General features: G+C 38.5%; 1 protein-coding gene across 3 annotated transcripts in view; it reads right to left on the reverse strand.

Moving 5' to 3' along the window:
* Window positions 1–24981, reverse strand: part of BTAF1 (B-TFIID TATA-box binding protein associated factor 1) — a 58183-nt gene extending 33202 nt beyond the window's left edge. Inside the window, exons 1-9 of one of the 3 annotated variants that reach the window (XR_010389732.1) lie at window positions 24498–24981; window positions 14034–14157; window positions 12804–12918; window positions 9673–9819; window positions 6410–6573; window positions 5976–6112; window positions 5189–5300; window positions 3764–3832; window positions 142–231 (exon numbers count right to left, since the gene is read on the reverse strand). Coding sequence is in view for 2 of the 3 variants with exons in the window: in XM_026094131.2 (XP_025949916.1) it covers window positions 142–231; window positions 3764–3832; window positions 5189–5300; window positions 5976–6112; window positions 6410–6573; window positions 9673–9819; window positions 12804–12918; window positions 14034–14157; window positions 24498–24511 (972 nt within the window). In the remaining variant the exon portion in view is untranslated. Of the gene's footprint in view, window positions 1–141; window positions 232–3763; window positions 3833–5188; window positions 5301–5975; window positions 6113–6405; window positions 6574–9672; window positions 9820–12803; window positions 12919–14033; window positions 14158–24497 lie in introns of those variants that run through there. The other 2 variants (XM_026094131.2, XM_026094133.2) reach the window with 2 other exon arrangements.
* Between the last annotated feature and the right edge of the window lie 601 nt (window positions 24982–25582).

Genomic DNA, 25582 nt, shown 5'->3' on the forward strand with positions numbered 1-25582 from the left:
GTCCATATACTCTGAGCAGATAAATCTCATGGCCTATTATTCCCTTCAAATCACCCACTTCCTGCAAAGCTTCAGTGTTTTAAATTACTTTTAGAAAAGACACTAAAGAAACCTGTTAAATCTACAGAACTAGAAATTTACCTCTTCTAAAGAGCTGTCTCCCATTTTACCACCACTTTTACCATGAGCTTTAAGTATCTCTCTTAGCCCAGTACCTGCACCATGTCGAACCTAGAAAAATGAAAAAGAATTAAAAATAAGTCAATTTAAATATTTAGAAACAGAAAATAAAACACACACTGGGGAGACTGAAGACACTGCAAGCAATTCAAAATATCAATATTTTTTCTCTTAACACACACAGTTTCAAGTGATATAGTTAGTGGTACTTCATAAATTTGTGGGAAAAGGTAGTATTTTATTAGATCAAAAGCTATACTTGGGAAAAGGATTTTTTTGACACTAGATTTGTGAAATATTTATATAGAAAGGAAAGTCTGTGGACAAATGATATTAAGAATTGCCTCTGTTCTCCAATACAGAAGATACAGCTATCATATGTGCAGTAATGTAGCTGAGGAAGACAGTTTTCATTTAGTTTTACCTCACTACGTTATAGAACACTAGCTTTCAGGGACAGATCAACCCAGAAGATATTACACACTGGTATGTTTTTTCTGGATGAAGTCTTCTTACCCTTATCAATCCTTCATCAGTTAAAAAAGCATTAAAATATTTAGAGGTCTCCTAATTTGAGTTTGTCATATAAAAACAGGGAGAAACACTTTTAGGTATCTACTTTGTAACATAAATACTAAAAGCCTTTACCTCTACCTCCACCGGCACAAATATTCCAACTCTAATTGTCATGGCATTACTACCCTCCAAAGCACTCATTTCCTAAGCACAGTTGCAGCAACAGCCTCCTTACAATGATCGGTTTTCAAATACATAAAAAACTGACAGTTTTAAGTGCAGGACTAATCTAAACCTTAAAAAGCATGTCCACTAACCCAGACTATGCTTCTTGCAGAGAAGAAAATGGTTATAAAAATGTAAATCCTATAATTAAACCACCAAAAAAGCAAAACCACAGGGGATGAACATACACATTGCTCCAACTGTTGGAGAAGATCTTCCTTTTTGCGCAAGAGCAGTTTCTTTTGGAGACCCAACAAGGAACACATCATATGATGTGCTGAGTTTTCATAAAGCCCAGAGCTCTAGATCAGCAGATCTCAAAAGCATGTGAGCACCAGCTCACGGAAAACGTTCCATATTTGAAGTAAAGCTAAAATACAAGTACCAAAAAGCAAAGTCCAAAACCAAAAGGAATCTTTCACCGAATCCAAAGTGTGGTTCATCATCTCAAACGAACACATAGAATGAAATCTCTGGCCCAAGAAGCAGAGATGATTCTGTTGCCTCCACCTCTATTACTGAGCATAACAATCAGCTTGTACCAATCTCAAAAACTAAATAAGATACTCTGGCAGCTGGCTTCCGGACCACTGCAATTTTTGACTTTAGGGGAAGGGAGGGGCATAAGGGGGTGCTCAGAGACAAACTCTTTCTATTAAGTTTATAAGCTAAAGGAAAGCAGTCCTCTTCGCAGTAGACTTTGTATTTCCTAAACAGAGCTCCAAGTATTTTGGTACATCTGCAGAGCAAATTCCTGAGAATTATTATTCTGCATAGCTCACATGTATATCCAAACCTGCCTTATTTGGCCAGATATTAAAAAAATAACTAATAATCAGAAGAGAACAAGTTATAGGGGAAAACAAATTAAAGCCACTTGCATGTTCCCAAACATAAGCAGTTGAATGCACTAAGAAGAAGAATTAATGCGCCTGTGGGCTACAAAGAACAGATATTACAGCACATCGGTAGAAAAATGTGCTAAAGGCATATCTGTTTCTGGTGTTTTTGGTATCAGACTAGAGATAATCGGCTAAACAAGAAAAGCCTGTGCAATAGCCACACTGATGACTGCAAAAGCAAAATTCTGAACTGTTTTCTCCTTGAGGGGCCTTTACATAGGCTCGAGCAAAATTTACACTGTATTTGCTATGAAGCATACTTCATATACATGCATGGTACTAAAAAATTATCATACTTCACAATACTCCACCTCCCCTGCCACCAGCCAGAAATGAGTGGCTGGTAGTTCCTCCAAGAATCAGAATCTCTCAGATGAAGCACAATTATATAAAACATACACTTCTCCATATGCACAGCCGAGCAGCTGTTGGTAAAAGCTATAAGCAAGCCAATAAAACAGAGCCACAGCACCTAGTCTTAAAATCTTAATTGCTCATAATACACTGATCATTTGTTTATATGTCAGAGATTGCTTATGAGCTAGTTTTGGCTGACAAAACGTTCCTTTTCTGGCTTGTAAACTTTTGAGCCTCCGCAAATGCAAAACAGCAGCAGGAAAGACAACTGTATAAAGGAAATACAGTTTCCTTTACACCTGTACAGAAATACAGGACTCATCTCACCTGACTTTAGCTGTCTATAAGCTAGCCAAGTAGCCTCAACTGGTCACCCAGGCTGCCTCAAGACATGGCAAGAGGCTGCCACAAGGCAATTTTAAAAACACGTGTTTTAAGGTAGTTTAACCTGTTTTTCACCCAGAACATACCATAATAACGATTCTGTATTGATCTACTTCCTTAAGATGTACACAGGCCGCATATCAAACGTACTAACAAGGCTTTGAGAATGCCTGCATCCCACAAAGACGCAAGTGGACTTTAGCTTCAAATGCCATCCGCTTGCTTTCAAATAAGACAATGCTTATTAGTTCAGATGCAATGATGTGCCTCATGAATATAATTACCCTTTTTCTGGACCCAGAATAACTGTGCTTGCTGTATATGATCTATTTCTGTGCTTCCAAGTTTGAGGTCAGCATAAGCAGAGCCAACTTGGTATCACTGAACCTGTCATATAAGCATGCCTAAGCATGATATACTTGGTGTTAACATTTAATCTTTCAAAACATCAACTTTATTACAAAATTAATATTAGTTGGCAATAGTTACTTCCATCTGCTGCTGCTCAAGGAAGCTCATTGTTAGCTACTTTGTTATTTTTGTCTAGGAGAGATATCAAAGTGGGTAGAAGACTAAGAGGATTGAATAAAAAGGGTGAGTAGAACAGTTTTCAACTCTTGAAAGCAAGTTATCTAGGCCATCAAATGTACAATTTTTGCAACTGATTATTTAACACTGTTCTTAAATTTTTCTTTTTCATAAAGGAAAAGGAAAAAAGACTTGTAACCTATCCTCTGTTAGTGAAAGTGAATTTTGCCTTTTCTAACTTTAGACAAATGTGTCACTGTTTTCAGCAGACTTGCACAGTACTCTTCCAGCTCTTGAGAAATTCAAAACATTTTTAATTGCTTAATCCTTCCAGCCATAGATTCATGCCCTTTTATTTTCCTCAGATTTCAATACTTGCAAAGTTCTCATTTGTATTCACTGCTACCAAGATCTTTCCCACTCTCCACTTGCATATACACTTCCCCTTTAAATGAATCTTAAAAAAAATAAATAAATAAATAAATAAAAATCAGATTTGTCTTGACTACATCAATCTGTATTTGTGATTGGCATAGTTTTTGATATCTATCAAAATGTTCTTAAATCCTATACATACAGTTTTTGTACTTCTGTTTAGATCTACTCTAGATTACTTTTTTTTTTTTTTTTAATCTTTAACTACACCTTAAAATACTGCACATAAATCTTACCTCCCAGGATGGGTTAAAGAGATCATTGCACACCTCTTCACAAAAGCTTTCCAGAGGCCATTCATTTGCCTAAATTTACATTAAAAACACAAGTATGAGATTAATGGAGTCAGTGATCAGGGAAAGCTTCTTAAATTGCATGCCACTTAGATAAGCAAAGATAACAAAGGCCTCCAAAAGCTTGATTATTCAGTTCTGCCCAATAACAAATTAAAATAAAGTAACTTATTCCACACTTCAAAAAGTTTACTGATTGGCACTGGAGCTTATAAAAGGCGTACGAAGTTTGTCTGTTGGTAGCGTAACCTCTTCCCTAGCCTAATTTTGATGCTCTGGAAGTAGTCGGTCTCCCTTTAGCAACCACACTTAGAAAATTAAGCAAAACTTCTTGTCCTTCCCAGTGATTCTTTATCAACTTTGCCTTTAAAAGGCAGAATAGGCAAATCTTACTTTGAAAATACACAACATAAGCAAATTGGGTCACTTTGATCCAGTAATAAACACTATCCTTTTCAAAATGTATTCCATGCTTCTGAAAACCAAAAGGAGCATAACCACTATCCCCAAGATTTCCTATGAGGAAACTGGCATGGCTATGGAAAGGAAGTTAGTAAAGATGCTAACTTCAGGAACTTCACACCATCATAAAGGCAAGACAAGGTATTTAAAAGGCTAGGAACTAGCAGCTACTCAGCCTTAACTTATTAAGAAAGATTAATGATAAGGGATTTTTTCCAATCACTGCTTTGTAAATAAGAATTTAGTTACTAAGCTATGTCTGGGAATTTTTTTTTTTTTTTTTTTTTTTTTAAACAGACAAGAGTTTATTATTTCTTCAAAATAAACTTCTATGGACCGGTTGCATTCTACTACAGCATTTCTTACAATATTTCAGATTTTTGGTCTAGTGAAGTAAATGTGAGTTTTTCACCAAGGTGTTGTTTAAATCCTCAGTTAAAGGTAAAACTTAATTCTCAATTAAGCCTAATTATAGTAGGGCAAAGATTAAACAAAATGTACATGACCATTCACATCAAATTGTTTATGATTCAGTGTGATCTCTTATTATCTTCACCTGCTTAGCACAGTTTTTACAGTCTAATGTCCAAAGGCACCTACATTTAAGATTGATACTAGTATGACACCTGTCATCTGCCTGCTCAGGTCCATTTGGGTCAAACTGCTACCAATGAATTAGATATGTTTTCTCTCAATGCTATTTCCCATTTGAAGCACACTTGCTTCATTACATGCAAAATGAAATTGGCAATGACATTATTTATGCCTCCATTTCTCATAATACTAGAACAAGTAAACAACAACTCATTCAGGATTAGAATAACTGGGACCGTGAAGAAATCTTATTTTATGTTACTCTTAACATTAGCAGACATTATCATTCAATTCTTTAATACCAAACAGTACCTCTTCTGGAGCGTTTTCTACCAATGTTTTTGAGTCTGTGGCAGGTTGGTTGATGACAACATTTGCAACTTTTCTTCTCTTTTCTTCTGGTTCCCCATCAGTGCTATCATTGCTAAAAAGGAACAAATACAAGTTTATGAACTGAAAGTATGTTTTAAGGGAAGTAATTACTCCTACAACTGAAGTCTCAGAAATAGTAACATGTGGCAGGAATACAAAAGAAGTTTGATTAATACCTTCTGAAATATACAGTATAGGTAGAAGTTATATGTAAAAAAAAATTCAGTCAGGCAACAGCAGAATGCCATCCCAAGTTTACAATCTTTCTCAGCCTTTTCAAAAAAAAAAAAAAGTGAAATTCTCGGGGAGGGGTGCGGAGGACAGTTTCACCCCCCAAAAATAGTTCATTGCTCATTAAAAATGTAGTAGGTATAATAACATGCCACTATAAACTACAGTGAAAAAAGAAACATACATAGGAAAGCTGTATCTGAAATTTTTAATCATCATCTTCATAAATCCCCCATTTTCATGCAGTATTCTCAAGCCATATATAATAGGGACAAAACAGAAATTTCTAAGAATAATCTCCCACTATTTCAAGATTCCTACAAAGTTAAGTCCTTAATAAAGTCTCTACCGGGAATAAGTATGGCACAAGTGTTTTGCCATCAGTGCAATTAACATGCATAAGACTAAGAGCCAAAGACTGTAGGAAGTTTTTCAGACAAACCAAATTATAACCCTTGCTTAACAGAAATCAGAGTAAAACAGTTCACTATTATACCTCTTCTCATTAGCTTCCACTGCATCTCTGGATCTTTGCTTGGCAAATAGCTTAGCCATTCTTTTGGCTTTGTTCTTTTGTCTACTGCTCATACCAGCTCGAAACTCTGAGTCAATTAACTCAGCAGCCTGAAGAGTCTGAAAAAGAAATTATTCCTTGTCAACTCTTCTTACAATGAAGGTCCTGAAAAAATCCCCAAACCCACAGCACTCTCAACCTCCCCAAGCCACCCTCCATGATTTGAAATTCAGACCTGCAGTTTAAGACCAGATAAGACTAATGCACAACTATGGCATTTAAGAGTTCAGGAAGCCAAAACATACCATATTTAAAGTTGAGCATTATACTTAAAATACAAGGAATTGCAAATACAGAAGTACAAATAAAGCACTGTGTTATTCCCTTGCAGACAAACAGCCCAAGGTTTTACCTACAGGTTGTTTGTTAACAAGTGAAACTGAAGAAGGAGAATAGTCCAAATCTTCATCATTGAAGAGGTCTTCGGTATTCATCCCAATTGCAGCACCCATATCAAGGCCAAGTTTCTTTTGTAACAGTTTCCTCTGTCGTGCTATCCTCTCTTTAGGATCAATTTCGCCTAGAAGTTTAAAACATAAGATGCGTCAGACTTCCAACTAGATATATTATTGAAGATTTGCTCAATGAAATAATATAACAAAACCAAAAGCTGCACAGAATTAAGTTGTATTTGGATAATGCATGACTAGAATGTTTTAATCTCAGACTGATTCCTAAAAAGACCTTTTTTGCTGTTGAAGCTATACTGCTGCTTGAAGCAACACTGTTTTTTAACAGAAAAAAATAGCTCCCATGAAATTCTCTCCACAGAAGTAAAAAATTTAGATCTTCTGTATTTTAGGGAAGTAGGAGGAGAGAATTCACACATTAAAAAAAACATCCAACAACTGGATCAAGAACTGGCATTTGTTATTGAGCACATACATCCTCACTGGATTTTCAGATTTGGCAGCTTGGGATTTGTTTGTTTGTTTTCTTTTAATGTTGTTTCTTTTTTTCTTTGTAAGATTTTTTTCATCTCCAAAAGTTTGTTTTCTGTCAGAAACTAGATACTTAAGAAATTACAAGCAGCAGCAAAAAGCCTGAACTGATACTCAGTCCAGTATTACAGAATGGTCGAGGTTGGAAGGGACCTCTGGAGAGCATCTAGTCCAACCCTCCTGCTCAAGCAGGGTCACCTAGAGCACATTTCCAAGGATTGTCTCCAGACAGCTTCTGAGCATCTCCAAGGAAGGAGACTCCACAACCTCTCCGGGCAACCTGTTCCAGTGCTCTACTACCCTCACAGTAAAGAATTTTTTCCCTCATGTTTAATACTGTATTTCTGTATTAAGTTCAGATTTTTTTTTTTTTTTTGAAAACCTGAACCTCTACCTTCTTTAGAAACATTCTTTCTTGTCAGATGCACAGGACCTAACTGCTTCCTTCCCTTTTGCCCAGACTAGAAATACCCCAAAGAAATGGAGACTGAGGCATAAACACAATTTTCCTAGGGTACTAGGGCCTGTTCAAAACCTAATCCTCAAACTTTGTGTCAGGCAAGGCTCATTTAAGAAGTTAAGATCTTAGCAGCCGCCTCAAGAAACTTGTGAAGCTTAAATGAACACCTGAAGTACTTAATACCTAGATTTTGAGTGAACACAAGAACAGAGGATTTTAGTGCCCTAGCAGGATAAACTCGCCAAGTGAGTTTGCTACATATAAACCAGAACTTGTAGCTTATAGGTCGGTCAGGCTTCACAGTATTTTTGCATGTGGTATGGAAACCAATCAGAAGTTTGGCTTTTTTTAGTCACTAATGCCTTTGTAACTATGCGTCCAAAGGGCTACTGAAAAGCAATTAAGAGAATCGATTCCTATTCTGTTATCCATTGAAGGATTTTCACAGAAATTCATAAGTAGGTGACCAATACTGACAGAAATTTTGGGTATACACCATGTTTGAGATATCATGTCAATAACCCACTTGGGTATTTTTCGTTGTAGCATTTAAGTGGCAAATAAGGAAATACAAACAACTTCCATTCCCTAGAATATTTTACTTTCCTTGCACAAGTTCACCTTATGAAAAAGCTGCCAAAGACTAAGTCCACAAATTCATTACGTGCCTTGCTTTATACATCCATTCATGCTGGAAACTCACTTAAAGGAAAACAGCTAGAAAATGCAGAAGAGAAAACAGCCTATGTACATTTCCCCACCAGTTAAAAAAAGCAAGAACTAAAGTCATAGCTCATTTTCATTCATATGATTTACAGTAGCATGTGTTGTGAAGCACTGGGATAAGTACCACACTTAAAAACAGCTAAAATGCCATATTCCATCTAATTGATTTCTGAACAGGTGGGATTTTATTAGAAGAGATGAGATTTGTAGAACACCTTATTAACCTAGCATAAAAGGTGGCAAGCAATAAAACAGTTGTGAAGCTTAACAGACAGGATACGGCCTGAACATCAGGAACCATGGGTTGTGTTCCTTCCGGAGCTAGCAATCTTCTGTGTACCCTGCACAGAATGAATCATGCTCAGGGAACAAGTGAATCAAAGCTATGAAGTCAGAGTGGCTTCCTACCTATAGCACCATTTCATTTGGTGCAGAAACTGGAAGGTGGACTGGAAGTACAGCAGGGCGGTAGGGTAAGGAAAGAACAAGAGCCTTGTAGATTAAAATAATTCAATGCCATTTTACGGCTATAACCCAATCCTCTCCACTGAAGAGCTCCAGAAAGATACCAGACAAGTCACTTGAAACAAGAAATACCTCACACACACACAGTGCATATTCTACATTTCTTATGAGCCTTAAGAGAGACCAAAAGTGCAAGCATTCTAACAGAAAAGCACAAGATCTCTTAAGAGAAACCATAACTTAACTGATACTAGGTAAGTTTTATTTTATGTTCTCTTTATGTCTCTTTGAAGAAAAAGATTATTCTACCTCTTTTCCACCAGGACACTGAACTAAGTGTCTGTAAAAGCACTCAAATGTCACAACTATAAGCACTAGAGGAAAGCCTGTATTATGCTATAAACAAGGCCAGTAACCACTGTCTGGAAGGAAACAAAATAGTAAACATTTCATTCTGTGTAGCATTGAATGCAAGCCCTATAAAGAAGAGTGGTTAATTAACAAATATTAAGCATCTTAACATGTACTGAATGTTTTAAATATTTGACCATCCAACCTCAAAAGCTTTACCACAGTATTTGTGCCATCACGCTATATTAGAAGCCTTCATGCCTTTTAATAAGCCATATTCTGCTAATTATATTTGGGAACATTGTTCTAATCAAGAGCAAGTCATTTATACTTCCTGAGCCCCTTAAAAAACAGGGCTACAGAAATTCGACAGCAGCCTTTGACATTGCTTTCTCTGCTCCCCTTCTTTAGTATATGCACACTAATTCTAATAAGAAAAAAAAATTAATCTCAATGTCTTACCATTGAGACTCTCAAAGAAAGTTATGTAGCCATAATTCACTCCTCTAACTCAAGAAAGAAAATATAAGCAACCAGTTATGTTGGAGCATGTTTCCTTCCTGTTATTTCCCAGCATTCCACAAAGCCATGCATGACCAGACAAAGAACATCGCCAACACAAACTTTTTCAATGCACTAGATTTTTCTCATCTGCAAGTCAAATATAAAGATATACCTGATTTATCATCTTGGACTTCAAACTCTGCACCAGCGGATCCAAGAAGAGATGCACCATGTTTTAACAATCGACATATATCAAATCTGTCAAAACGTAACCGATCAGTTGAAGGCAAATCTTCCATAGGACTTTCTGAGCCTGGTTCTAGACAGACATGGAAAATAATATTAACGAAAGTGTGATGAAAGTTGTTTTCAGTCAAAGTGTAGGCAGAAGAGAAAGGAGATGAGGAAGAAGAAATAATCTCTCCCCCAAAGGGATGACCAGACATACAGCATTCTGATACCCATAATTTAAAGGCTCCACTTCACAAAGAAAGGCTGAAAAATCTCAGTGCATTTAACTGAGCAAAAACCCAACCAAACAAAAAACCCTCATGCTTCTAATATTTTTTCCCTCAACAAATTTCACTTAAGATTTTTGGACACTGACATGCAATTAAAGATTTTCTCTGTACATATATATGGCCAGCTTGCAGTTTGAGCTACATATGGCTTACAAATAGTTCAAACACAAGTATCATGCCAACACTATATCATATGACCAACAGCAAGGCATCCCTGGAATGGAAGCTGGAAAGTAGTCTTTACTGGTATGGGAAGGAGCCAGCTATCAAAGGCTACTGAGGACTAGTTTATCAGCTCTTCTCAAATCCAGCTGCAGACACAGCAGTTAATACTATCACAGAAGAGAGCTGCTCCTCACAAGGTGTCTATCATATCCTTCTTATGAATTCACTTTCAAAGCATCCCTCCTCTCAGCCTTAGCCACACGCAGCTTAGCATCCAAAAAGACTTGCCACTCCTTTATTATCCAGCATGCTCACATCCCGAATTGTAATCGGCAGTATAAAATACAGTTGTTGCCTACCAAAAAAAGATTCTAACATTAGTTTGATATGATGCCCCAACATATTTATGGAAGTTTGTTGACTTACAGTAAATGAGTTCAATTACATGCAAAACACTTCATACAAAATGAATGCCTAAATTTCTTCAGACCTAAAGAAAAAGTTAGCATTTCATAAAACATACATAAAAAGAAAAATGATTTGCAGCAAGCCAAAGAACTGAAATATTACTAAGCAGACTACTGTAAAACACATTTAAATAGTATATCAAATTTAAGTGAAATCAAAAACAGAAACAAAGGCCTACACAGCCAGTCAGCTGTGTTAAATGCTACCTGTTTCTCAAATATACATAACTACTTCTACAGCTTCAAATGTGAGAGGCAGATACGTGAGAACTGGGCAGTATGTATTAACCTGTCATTAAAAATAGCCACTGTGCTTGAAGACTGATAGGTTGCCTCTAAAATCCCATGTGCAGAGAGAGTTTTAGAAGTAATCCTGGGAACTACAGACTGGTGAATCAGACTTCCATCCTTGGTAAGATGGTGGAGTCTATAAATAAAGCTATTGAGTTTATGGATAAACATGATTTACTGGAAAACAGTCAGCATGGCTCATGGAAAAAAACCCTCTCTAACCTGATTATCAATGTCCTCAAAGAAATCCAACAGGTGGATAGAGTGGATACAGTGGAGATGCATATATATATATATATATATAAAAAATAGCATTAACATTTGCATAGATGTATTTACATATATAAGGTATATACATATAAAATGTATATACATGTACGTATAAAAATATGCATATATCCCCTCCTCAAGAGCCTTTGGCAGAATTTCATACCAAAAACTGAAGGAACTAAGTGACCACAGAATTGGGGAAAAGGTCCTTTTATGGACTGAAAGCTAGTTAAAGAATAGAAAGCAAGGAATAGGGCATAATGGTCACTTTTCAAGATGACTAAAAGTCAGGGATTAATGCTGAAACCAGTTCTATTCAGTGTTTTAAGCAATAAGAAGCAGATTTCACTATGCACACACTTCCCCCAACCATGTTCGTTACACTAAGCTTTCAGGTAACCAAATGTCACAGTGGCAGTAAGGTACCGAGAAGGACTCTCAGAACTGAGTGATGGGCAGAGATAGCAGATAAGCTGCAACATCAGGAACTTAAATCATGCCTACACAATGCTGAATTCAAAACTGACAGTTAACACTCAATAAAGATCTTGGAGACGCTTTTGACAGTTTTCTGTATTTACCAGCTTACTGCGCAGTGACAGCCAAAACAACCAAATAAATCTTGGCCATCGTCAGGAAGGACACTAAAAATGAGACAAGAGTATCTCATTTTGCCGCTATATATAAATATCAGAAATCTGGATGTTGGTGCACTATGAGCAGTTCCATACTGTGCATCTTGAAGAGGATATAAGAGTGGGAGAAAGCATGGAAAAGGGCAAATAAAGTCATCCAAAAGACAGCATAGCTGCCTTGTGAGGAGAGACTAAAGATGCTGCAGTTCTTCAGCTTGGAGAGGAGAAAACTGTTGGAGGGGAGAAATATGATGGAAGTTTACAAAAATCATGAAGGCAAATGCAGAAGTTACCAAATTTTACAGTACTAGAACCAAGAGACAGTGAATGATACAAGTATGAGATTAGCTTAAAATAGACAAGGAAATTTTTTAGTTAAGAAACGACAAGAAGATTCATGAATTTCTGGAACCTGTGCCACAGAAAATTGTGAACGCAGACAGTATCAACAGGTTCAAAAAGGAATTAGACAAAATCACTGACAATAGGTCCATAAGTAAGCTGCTAAAAGCAGTGGCAGAGCTATACCCTCTAACATCCCTAACACAATTCCAGATGCAGAATGAATATAAGCAGAATAGACTGCAGCAAGTGACCATTTCAACTCCCTTAGAAAGGTGATACAAGCAGGGGAACAGAACAAAGGAGAAAAGTGTCTGCAAAATATAACAAAGTTAACTGGTTAAAAGTTCTATTGCTTCACCAATTATTCCTTTTAAGCGCAAAAGTAAAAGTTTCTGAGAGTACAGAGCACATGCGTAAGAATCTTAGGAGAAGCAAAGGTCAAGCACATTGCTGTAACTGAATATGAACATCTAAAGCCAAAGAGATCTACTGCAGTTCACGCACACCCAATGCTCATAAAAACAGAATAGCACAGTTTCCTTGAGAAGACTCATCAGTCAGGTTGCATCAGATACACAATCAATTCTATACAATTCATTTAAGAAGCACCTTGTTTTGATCTTGGAGTTGGATTCCACTCAGGTACATTTTTCACTATTGCTTCAACAGCCTGGCCAGCTGCAATACGAGTATCCCAGTTCGTACTTCTCAAATATACTAATACCTTTAAAGAGAGATTGTACAATGAATTAGGTCTTAAAAAAATATTTAAGATCAGCTAAAAATGTGCTTGTAGAACATCCATAGGCTGTTAAACACTATATAAAATACACTTAATGCTATGGATTAAGCCAATATTTAAAACACAGCAAAAAACAAAGGACAAGAATACAAGAGAACCATGAGCAGCCTTTACTATTCATTCACATCGCTTAGCCATGAGCCTTGCGATAGCAAGACAGTAAGAACTTTTAAGATGTATTAAGTCCCATCAGCCAAGTTTAGCAAAACCTTCCTTTTTAAGAGGCAGGCTATTTCCTCCAAGCACTGAGCTAAGCTTGAAACTGTTGTTGCTTTCTAAAAGGAAGTGCTCAAAAAGATTAATAGACCTGAAAACTTCCAAGTAATTTTATTGAAGGAGGACAACATGGGTCACCTTTAGCAACATATGCTTCTCTAAACTAATTTAGCACTATGCCTCGAACCTGGAAAAACTATTTCTTTCACTGAAAGTGGTTTGATATTCATGACTCCTTGGCCACTCTGTTGATAGCACCAATTGCTGTGAGGGCACCTGTTCAATAAGAACAGAATTGAGGTCACTCAGTCGTTTCCAGCTGTCAGACAAACTATTTTTGGTGGTTTTACTGGACTTGGCCAGATTCAAGTCTTTAACTAATGGAAATCTGTTTCCATTTTCCAGCCCTTTTAAAGACATGCAGCCTCCTATATTTTTAGCCCTATATCATACAAGTAACAATCTTTAAAGGCAGGAGCAGAAATTTTAAGAAGCAATAGAGCTCCTCTTCATAGATTAAAAACTGAACTTACAGCAAACAGGAATATCAATATGAAGTACAAAGGGAAACCTGACTTGCATAACCATCTCAGAGGCTGACAAAGCAGCAGGCTTAACAGAAGCGGTCTCCTAATTTTCTTCAGTCGTCTGTTTTCAGAGAGTACTGCAAAAGACTACACTTTTTGCCTCTTCTTCCCACAGAACACACGCCCCATAAAACTAGTTTATTCTTACAGTTAAAGTGCTGATAGCATGTTAAAAAAAAAAGGGGGGGTGAGAGAGAGAGGGAGAGAGAGAGATAGAGAGTGAGAGATGCTTACTTTAGATAAGAGATTGTTCAGTTCATGAGGATGCAGTTTCACTACTTCCCCAAGTTGCTGCGCAGCTGCTTTTCTTGTTACTGGCGTTGTACCGGTGTCCAGTAAAATAAAGAGACGATCAAGCCTAAATATGATTGACAAAAAAGTTAGGCTATTTATAGTTCAGCTGCCCCTTTCTATTAATATATCCCCAGATTTTCCAGCTTATCTAATGCAAATGAAGTGTTTGCCTGAAGACTGTCAATACACAGGCTGAGAAACATTTAATTTTCCAACAGTAAGTGTACCTGTTCTAAAAGCGCATTGAAACAGAGAAATTAACAAAGAAAAATTGTTAAAAAGATTACTTTAAGAATTCTGCAAAGTACAGGAAAATAAATGAAATGGGTCCCTGTTTTGTCCCGAGAAAGGACACTTCCGTTCTTGAAAAACTGTTAGGCTGTAAGCAGTCTTCAACGACAAGTTTCATCTAACAGAGAAAACAGCTCTCAACTCCTCATTTTGTGAATTATCTTTTCTTTTGAAGATACAGCCTGTGATCTGTAACACAAGGCTCTGCTTTTTCAAGATACCGCAAATTTTTACTTTTCACCTATTTTCTCCCTAGCTCCCTGGAGTATACAAGACCAACCCAGTTGTTTTATTTACAGTTTTGAAATAAATCTGATACCCCTGGCCTTCCAATGAAATATATAGGAATTTAGCTAGCAGATCAGCATGCACAGTAACACTGGATTAGTTAAAAATACCCAGATAAAAGTTACCCATTCTGAAAATAATTTTCTTCTTTAGAATTACTGCACAAGCAAGCAAAGAAGTATTTAAATAAAAAAGTTAGGCTATTCAGATTATTAAATCAATGTCAAAAGTGACAAGTCTTTCATAACTGTTTCAATTTTAAGTCAAGAAGTTAGAATTCTCTTTACAAAGTTCCTACCTTATCCATTAGCTTACTGGGCAGTACGGTGTCACTACTGAATACAACTCTAGAATCCATCCAGGTAGTGCAATCAGAACTGTACCTTCTAGACTTAAAATTAACAATAACCGGAGTAGTATTTTTATGGTAGCAAACGAAGCTGGAATTTATGCAGCAAGGAAGCTTGCCTAAATCAGTCTAATGAATTGAGGATACAGATAACCTGACAGCTCCTCTTCCTGAGGAAAACATACTTTAGGTTTGAACAAATACATGAAAAGGATGAATATTTTTCATGTTAATCTATTGCTACTTACTTTTCACCAAAATTGTATTTAACTTTAATTCCAAAACTTAACACCCTTTCTCTAACATCACTGCATTTTATATTTTCTTTGACACCTTTAAACTTCGCTTATTCCCGAGTCTCTACAACAGTGCCTCAAGAGAACAGCTGTGCTACAGAGCCAACACAATAATGTTGCAAAAATATAAATATTTGTAAAACCCAAACCTTCTAAAAGCTGGAGGTACCAGGCTAAATATTAATTTAATAAAGTTTTTTTTCCAACTTAAAATCATTGTAATATTTTAGACACATCTCTGACATTTTTTGGCTTTGAAATAATTCTCTCCCTACCATTAAAATAGGTGGGCCCATTTCAATTTCTCTAGACAAAACTGAAATTCCAATTGCTACGATTTACTAGTTAGTTAATTGTTCTAAACTTGCATAAAAATCAAAAGCCAAACATTTCTAACAATGATTTTGTGGGGTTAGGAAGTAGAGGAGGGAAAACAAAAGCTTTATAGAACCAGGTCTTCCAAATCTCTAATACTGGACTAATCAGGAAGAAAATACCAGTTACTTAGGTACTTGGTTACTTACCAGTATTCTTCCTTAATAAGTTTCTAAGAGTAATAACACAACCTAGTTTACAGCACTCAGTACTATTCAGTATAAAATACAGTAGCTTGCAGAGCTACCAGAGCTTGCTTTAGTGTGCTTATTCTCTCATTCTTAAACTCACCATTTTCAGTCTTCGTCTCTCCATAAAACATCCATGTACCATATCCTCAAAAAGTCTGCTAAGTAATGCTACCCATTCCTTTAACTACAAGAGAATCTTTTTTCATCTCCAAATTCAAGCAGAACGCACAACTTAGACCACTTCCTCTGCTAGAACTCATGTGTCAAAACAGGAGGAAACCACTATAACGGCCCACCCTTAAAACCCTTCAGTTTACTAGTTTTGTAACTAAGATTGGAGTTAATCTGCACCTATAACCTACAACTTTTGATGCTATATTACTTAAAAATACAGAAGACTAACTGTAATATGCTTAGTCTGTAACACACGTGATTTTAAATTGTAATATGCTTAATTTCCACAGGCAATGCAAAATAAAACAAAAGCATCCTTCTACTATCTGACATCAATACAGGAAGATTTCAGCTTTTAAACCCCAGCAAAAGCCATGGGAACACAACTGGCAGATAAAGCCAACATCATCAGGCTAAGAATACTCTTGGCCTGATCACCCCTCCCTCCCCCAACTTCCCTGATACACAATTACCAAGCACTTAATATTAGGGGGAGTTAAATTAACATTTTTAAAGACTTTTAAATTAACAGAATGAAAAAAACCTAGAATTCTAAAGAAATCAGTTTTGAGGATCTATAATGAGAGGAAAAAATGAATTTGATAAATTCTGACAAGCTTTTGATTTGCAAAATAAACTAACAGTCTTAGTCTAAGCTAGTTCTTAAAGCCGAAGAGAACTAAAACAGTTTTCAAATGGGGTGTGGTTACTGCCTCACATGCTAGACAGTGCTGTAAGTATAGCATAGTGTGGCTCACACAACTCAAAATATAATACAGAAGTCAGATTCATTATGGTGGGTAAACAGTGAAATGCTCTACAACACAGACAAAAATCTATATTATCTTAAGAAAGGGTTCAACACAGGCTATCAGAAACTGTTCTAAACACATGGAAATCACAGTAATCCCTAGGTTTCTCATGTCTGCCTTAGGGGAAGAAAAAAACTAAAGCAAAAACAAAAGAGAGGTACGCATTTTTATGAAAGAAACTCAAATACTAATGAATGCTAAATGAAATGGATCTCTAAGATAGTTCTCCTGCACATTAACTCTGCTGTAATTAGTTGAATCTCAAATTAAAAATAAAATCTTTCACTTCACTCGTAAGCAATAGTTTAGGCAATGCTTGTGACTGCCACCATCCAATTCAGAGTCATCTACATCTCACTGACGGGAAAGCAATCATAATCTACCTCTATATGAACTCATGCCATATAAGCTCATTGCAAAACACTTTTTCAGAAAGGTAGATACCTTTTTATTATTTGAAAAGCCTGAGATTTCTAATTACTGCATCTTGCTGAAGTATAATCTGTAGGAAAGAACCTGGAGCAGCAATTCAAAACTCTTAGTAAATTCTTATGAACAGTTCATAAGTACTGCATTCAAATTAAGTTTTTTTTTCTTTTAATAAATACCACATGAGCTTTTACACCAGTAGAGTTCAGAGATTTTTCTGACACAGAGGCACCAATTCGGGTGCTTAAAAACAGGCATCTAGTAGCTCTTGAGACACTTCAGAATGAGTCATCCACATGGGGTTGGCAGACATAACACAGGACATACAGGAGATCCTTGTCCTTCTGAAGTTGCAAGAATACACTATACCACCTAAATGGGCACAAAACACCTAGATTAGACAAGGGAATCCTCCCCACGCAAATATGCCAAGTCATCAAAATCAGAACACTGCATTAAAGCACACTAGCTTTGATACAGCTGACCAAGGTTTGAATTCTTACCTCCAGCATAGAACTGCCTGAGACACATAGTCAGGAATAACCAATAGCTCTGTGATTAGGACATAAATGGGAATGAGGAATAGCCATCCCAAATTGGACCAGACTCTTCCACCACTTGGCTACTGCCACTCTGAAACAGTTTCTCTAACAGTCCTCTCAGAAGGATAGTTGGCAAAAAGAAAGTGTAATAGCAAACCATTCATTTGAACTGCTATTTACCAGAATAGCTAGGTTGGCTAGGTTAAGGGGAAATCTCTCTAATCAACACTATCATGCAGAATGACTATGCATACAGATTTCATTTAGTTAACTAATGGAGGTTTGTGAATAAAACTTCACAAACTTTATCACTTCCTCCCTCCCAATCATTAAACAAGTCTGCTGCTCTTTCAGTACATTATTCCAACAAAGGCTACAGAATTTAAAAAAAAAAAAAAAAAAAAAAAAAAGACAAACATGAGAACAAATACTTTCAAAAGAGCCACAACTAACTCAGCAGCAGTCTCCAGATAGAGCACTGTGATTTCATGTTCTAGTCATCGCTTTCTGATCAGTTTTGTACACATCACATTAAACTAAAGAAACAGCCCCGGGAGCAATAGCTGCACCCAGACACATTAGGCAAATGCCCCAATCAATGACCTGTTCTAGTTTTTGTGCTAATCTTCAATTCCTTGCTGCCTAAAGGTGCGTCTCCAAGAGGGGTGTCCTCCATTTGAAGAGGCATCTATCCTAATTTTTGATATGAAGCTTATGGCACTATGCTGGAAATCAAAGGCCATGGATTTGAAAGCCCTTCAATTAAAGAAACATTAGAAAACTAATAGCAGGAAAGCTAATGACCAGGCCAAGATATGGAGATTATCAACGCTACCTCCAAAAACGTTCTAAAAGAAAATGTATGCAACAATTTTACAAAGTATGAAAAGGACAGTGAACTGATCAGTCCTGTCAATGAAGTGATCAGGTTGGATTCTTCAGTTGTATCTGTACCAGTAAGTTCAACACGCCTGGGAGAAGTCCCACACAGTAAAGGCCAACTGGTACAGAACAGCTCACATCTAGGTTAGCACACTCTCCAAGCTATCAAAATTGGGTGACTGTATAAAAAATCCTGGCGGGGTGGTCCCTGGAACACTCTAACCAGAATTGTCTCAGAAAGCCGCTAGCTGGCACCTGTCAAAAGGCAAGGAAACACTCAAAGAGTTTAATGGTATAAGTCACATTCCATGACACAGGTACATCCCAGGCACTTTCTTAGTATGGAAATAGCCCAGAAACTTAGGAAACTTCATTAAACAAAAATTTAGACTAGGCAGGGGTTTTTAGAGATGACATCACTGTGAAATTCAGCCTAACTTCTAATGTATATGCAATAGCTTTTTTGTTGACCTGACAATCCCTTGTTCAGAGCAGTGTTTCATCATTTGGTCAAATCCCAACTTGGTCAGCTTCGTGATTCAAAAAACCCATACACCTACTAAAGCATTTGAAGTGTTAAATAGCTAAGCTTTCCAATATACAATTAGCAAGCAAGAGAAAAATCACTGAACAGATTTCAGAACAAAAACATAGGAGGATAGACACAAAGAATGGATTGTGATTTTGCTTCTTATACAGGGGAAATGTGGAATAAGTAGTTATGAAGATAGGGCTGCAGACAAGAGAGAAATCCTTGTTTCCTACAAAACATGGAATTAAATCGGCTCCCTCAAACCGGTCACAATATTACACACTGCATTTTCCACTGTCCTCCATCAAAAAAGCTGAACAACAAAAATGAAGAACACAGTTACTGATCTCATACGGTAATAGAGGGACCCCACCCAATATATGGGGATCAGAGACTATAACAATGAACATGTGTAGAACTACACTGACAGTGTTAACAGATTCTTACTTTCTAACTTTATTATACAACCTAATGTTTTAAAAGACAGTAGTAGAATAAGTCACAAGATAGTGATATGTATATATACACAAATGGTAGAACTAACATAATTCTATATAGAATGTATATTGCATATAATGTATACTTCATAGCATTAATTATATAGTAGTAACAAATAAAATTTTTATATGTATCTACAGTCAACGATGGAACACACATTTCATCCCAACTTGCCCACCCTTTCACTTCAAAAGTTTTTTCAGAACTAAATGAAGTACATATAAACAATTATTACAAACATAATGAGAAAGAAGAGACAGCACAAGAAATTCAAACAGCTGTAAGGATACACAACTACAATACAAAATGTGTATCAACAAGTGAGACAGAATGCCTTGGTAAAAATTCCTATTTTAGCTGCTGGAATGGGTTACAGTTCTTATCAGGACAAGATTCGTGGTTTCAACTTTCATGCCAGTCTGTTAGGTGTCTTGAGAAATTTTACAGCTCTATCTCATTTGGCCAGTAGTACACACACCACTCTACTTTCCCCCCTCACCATGCCTGCGTGGGCACTCCCTCTCCCTAACAGCACTGGGGAAGGCAGGTCCACTGTTCAAGTCTTGGAACAAATCTCCAGTAAGGGGAGAGGTACACTTTTTTCCCCTCCTCTTGAGAGGGAACTCCTGCAATCTCATCAGGTAGCGTACCTGCTCTATTCTGATGATTAGCAGCAGAGTAGGTATGATGCAGATTACAAGCACTGGTGAAGGAGAAAAATGGAGAGTCATCATATTTTAATCAACATGCATAAGCCTTTAAGTAGCAGGGAAAATACACTTCTTGTTCAGTTTACTTCTTATCTTTCAAGCAAGAACCACCATGAAATAATGGCTTCTGAAGGTGCTAGAAGGTAAGCCCACTCTTTAGAAAAAAAGTCTGCAATAACCCCAAAATAATGCTTCCAAAGGTATGTGTAAGTTCTAACAGAGGCTTTGGATAATTTAGGTAGCATGTAAGAAATTCGAACTGGTGTTAATGTAGTATTAAACTTGAAATTTTAGATAAGTAATGACGCCACAGAATGCAGCTATTTGTTCTTGGGAAGTCACAACCCTACACTTTAAATGCTGAGAGCAACATACGAGGCATACTTATTCGAACTTGCTTATTTTTAATGCATGTATTTTTCCTGGAGCTTTACTACAATAGCCTTCCAACATTATTTTTTTTTCCTGCCTTTTAAATCAGAAAGCGGATTCCCAGCCTACATGCCTGGTTTTGCATAAATTGAGAAAGGAAAATACTGAAAACTCTAGAAGCTAGAATTAAGTTCATATGGACCAAATCCAGAAGAGCTTGCAACAGCAAGTTGTTACACTCTCCCATATTCATTTAGGGAAGTGCCTTGAAATTCCCCTGAGGAGACTGTCTTCAAGATAAAAAAGATATTTCAGAGTGAACTTAAAGATACACCTATTCAGGTTAAATTATCTATGTTTTAAAAACATATGGTTTCCTTCATACTGTAAAGACTCAAAAATGAGAAAGCCATTATTAGTGGTTTTGGCGTTCAAATAGTGATACATGAGGTGCCTTTGAACACCCAAAAGAAACTGAAAGCAATTTTTCCTCTAATGATTAGTTGAGTTCATTTGTGTGTGAATACTGAGATTAGAAATTGAAAGGTACTATCAACAGAATCATCTACTGAAACGCAATCATTCTCAGTAATCTCAGAACAATATATTTGTTGCCATTTTCAGTAAATTGGTACTGTTATTTTTTCCATCTAAACTATCTCCAAAAGATTACTAATGAGCCATTGCATTTATGCACTTGGACTGTATGCATACTTAGTAGGAATGAAGATGAAGCAAAACCTCTCACTTCCTTTACTTCTCAGTTCCACTGAGAGGAACTATTTTTTTTCCTTTTTTTATTAGCTGTGTAAATTTATACTTCTTTATATATACTTTAAGACTGGAGACAGAAAAAAATGCCTATGAGGTTAGCTTGTGCATTCATAGAAAGAAAAATCAACCTTCCCACCCACCAACACATATTTTTGGAGAGGATGATTTTTTTTTAAATGAAGAGCATATATAAAGAAGTGAGCATTAAAAAAAAAAAAAAAAACTATTCCACAAAATCTTTTGATATGAGGTATCTACTGTTCTGCTTTTAGATGTATTCTCTAATGTATCATCATAGAAATGTTACATAGGAATAGGTTTTCTGTCTATAGAACAGCAGAATCTGATAGAACAAGCATGTATACATTATGCAGATTAAAGTGTCAGAAGCCATTAAGCTGACCTTATTAATAGCAGAACTGCAAACTCCCGATCTAGTTTTAGATTTCAAAGCATTTCTTACATTTGTTCAGATCTTTTTGAACAACTATGATTTTAACAAAGGCTTCAACTTGCCAAACAGCAGAAACTAAACTTTACTAGGAAAGCAGCCACTTGAAAATGTACTGTTTTTAGAATGTAAAAACCCACCTCCAAAAATAGTTTTTAAATGAGGTTTCAATACACAACTAACACTGATGAAGTTTTTGGTTAATATCAGTTAAGGGCTGGTATGCACTCAAAGACTACGGTCCTTGGAGAAAGATTAATTTCAATAAACTTGCTTCTCCCTCACTTCTCACAGCTGTATAATTAGAATCACTCAACAATGAAAGATGATGTTGGCTCTTTAAAAATATAAGAGGTAACTGTAACTATCCAGAGGACAAGTTCAGATCTCTACAATTAAATGGAACCGGTAGAGAAGCTAACAACCACACCCTCTGCCAAAAAAAAAAAAAAAAAAAAAAAAAAAAAGCAGTTTTGCAGTATATAAGTGTACAAAGCAAGTATCTATGATAAGTCTGAAAGAAAAGGATCTTAGAAGTTCTACATTCTGAAATAGAAGCTATTGATGACAAGCTTTTTCTATTTACAAATTCAATACTGACAGTATAATGTCAGGGTTCCTGTAGTCTACCAGCTGAAAGGTTCATTTGTCAAGAGAGTTGCTGTATAAATTCAAAAGAACATAGACAGATTTTGCTGCATGTATTAAAGGAACATGTCTAAGGCCAGATTTATACAGTATCACTTCTGAAAATAATAGGAAGTTTGAAGATCTCCAGAAATAACTAAGGTGTTATAGTGTTCCAAAATACGTAATTCTTTTACATGATTTACATGTGGAATTGAAACAATTCCACCATCAGGTCAAAGACTCACAAATATTGTGGCACTTCTATTAAAGCTCCGCACCTTACGTTCAACTTGTGTCACAGTTTCGACCTTAAAAGTATACACTAAAGCAATGTGTATCGCACATGACCATTAAGAAGACAAGCAATTTTTTTTGTGCTTCACGCCAAAGCTTAAGACTGATCCTTGTTCAAAACGGAAATTAGTTTTCATGCCAGTTACCAGACCAGAACAGGTGTATCTACATCTTTGCATAAAGCACTACTGCTTTCCACTAAAGCAGTGTGATTTTATAGAAATATAGAAACACTGGTAACTAGATTTGAAACTAATCTTCACAGTAGACACAACACAACCTCGGAATACAATTTACTCAGCTATATCTTGATATTCCAGTTAGCCCCCATGCCACATGTACCTTAGCATAATTATTTAAGTAGATTGCCCCAGATATAATGGAATAAGAATATTACTCTATTTTACATGATGGCTTACATTAGTATTTTAATATACTTGTTAGTCTTGTTAAAGCAATCTCTTGCTGTTTTCAAGCTTTTATGGACAGCTCAGGAAAAAACTCCCCAATACATAAACAAATTGATACTAAAAGGGCAGAATAAGATACAGGGATATTTTGCATAAGCTTCCAAGCTTCTCAAACCAAAGCATCTGCTACTAGAAATCTTAAAAGGCATATTGCTACCGTAAGCTTTCACTAGCAATTGATTTTCATTATGTGCACCTTTATTCTGCTACAAAAAACAGTGAACTTTTTGTGCTATAGTCTCAATATACCACTTCATAAATAGAATTTACTTCTGTTACAGCACTTCAGAAGTGCATAGATACCACCAACATGTGACTTGAGGCTAATCTATCATAAGGTTAATTTGGATTTATGGTTTCAACTATTCTGTTTGGAAGCTTAAGGTGCCCATTTCACAAAAAAGATGACAAGAATTTGTACTCACTATTTTTATAAGACAGCTCCATTATGATACGCCTCTATATCGGTGAATAGTTTAAGCCCTGGCACACCCTACCGCACATGTGTGTAAGCAGATACTACCCAACATCTTGAGGCAGAGCCAGGACACACGAAGTGCTTTTCTCCATGAAAGCCTGCTTTATTTTTGTTACTTTGCAAGTAATAGCTCTGAAAACAGCAGGGTTTCTTGACAGTTTAGGGGGACTCGGTATCATCACACCCGATTCCTGGCAGTTTATCTTGACCAAGGAGTGGCCAACAGGACCAAGGCGCCGCAAGCAAAAGGGAGCCTGCAAAACCCCAGGAGGGCCTAGCCGAGCCCAGGGGGGCCGAGGGAGCTCCCCGCGCGCCGGGCACGGCAGTTACCGCGGCCGGGAGCCAAACGCGGGCCCCAGAGCGTGCAGCCGCCCCCGCGGCCCAGCGGGGCGGCCTAGGCCGCCGAGGAGCGGCGAGGCCCCGGCGAGGCCCCCGAGGCGAGCGGGGCCCCGGGCACCTCTCTCCCCTTCCTTCCCCTCCCCACCCACCCACCCCCACAGCGAGGCCAGGGCCGCCCGGCCGCGCTGCCGGCCCTCCTTCCCCCGCCCTTCCCTGCTCCTACCGACCTGGAGACGGCCATGGCCGCCAGAGCCGGGCCTCGCGGGGGGCGAGCGGCGGGGCAGCAGCGGGGGCCGGCGCCGCTCTCCCGGGCAGCGGAGCGGAGCGCAGGGCCTAGCTCGGGCCTCTCGGGCGCCGCACCCGGCCTCGGCCCCGCCGGCGATCCGCAGGGAGCGGCTGAGCGCAGTTGGGAGCAGCAACGGTCGGGGTCTGGCTCCCCCCGGGGGGGCAGCAGCGGCGCGGCCAGGAGCGGTGCGCAGCCCTCGGAGCGCGGGTTAAAGCCTCTATTCCCCCATCGCCGGGGCGAAGCCCAATGCCTGGTTTTATACGAGCAGCCATCTTGTATTTATTCCCTTCCTCCATGATAGCCGCTTCCTGATTGGCAAGAGCGTTCGGCCGCAGCCAATAGAAAGCGCGCTTCTAAGAGCTGGGAGGGAGGGCTCATAGAGCGCCCGGACTGAGCAGGATCTGCCATGGAGCCTGCCGAGCCGGCTGGGGCGGGGGCCCGCAGGCCTCCGGCGGGCCGTACCACTTGCGCGTGGGGGGAGGGAAGGCTACACAACGAGCGCACCCTACTCTTCTTCCCCAAGCAGGGAGAGAGGCGCAAGAAGGTGAAATAATCGCCTTTTCTTGCCAGTTTCCCTCGTCGGTGAAGATTTCTGTCTGCTAGTCTGGTGGAGAGGAAGACTGCGAACTGCTTGAACTCCCGCCACCCCTCATGGACGAGGTGAGCTGCCCCTCGGCCTTCGCCCCGCGCTATGGCGCAGGCGGCGTGGCCGCTCGGCCCCGCGGCGACTACAGCTCCCGGCGTGCTTAGCGTGGGGACGGCGGCCCGAGCGGGCGGCCGCTGCGGCCTCGCGCCTGCTGAGGAAGCGGCCGTTGGGACCGGCGCTGCGTGCCGCGGCCGCCGCCGCCCCGCGCTCCTGTGAGGAACCGGGAACGACCCCAGGAGCCGGCGCCGCGGGCAGCCGCGTACCGGGGGCCCTAGCCAGGCCGGGTCCGCGCCCCGTCGAGGCAGCCTGCCCCGCGGCTACGTGCAGCCGTGTGGTAACGGCGCCGCCCGCGAACGAGCGAGGGAACAGCTGCGCTGCTG

The sequence above is a fragment of the Dromaius novaehollandiae genome, chromosome 6, assembly GCF_036370855.1.
Source record: "Dromaius novaehollandiae isolate bDroNov1 chromosome 6, bDroNov1.hap1, whole genome shotgun sequence".
Taxonomy (NCBI): Eukaryota; Metazoa; Chordata; class Aves; order Casuariiformes; family Dromaiidae; genus Dromaius; species Dromaius novaehollandiae.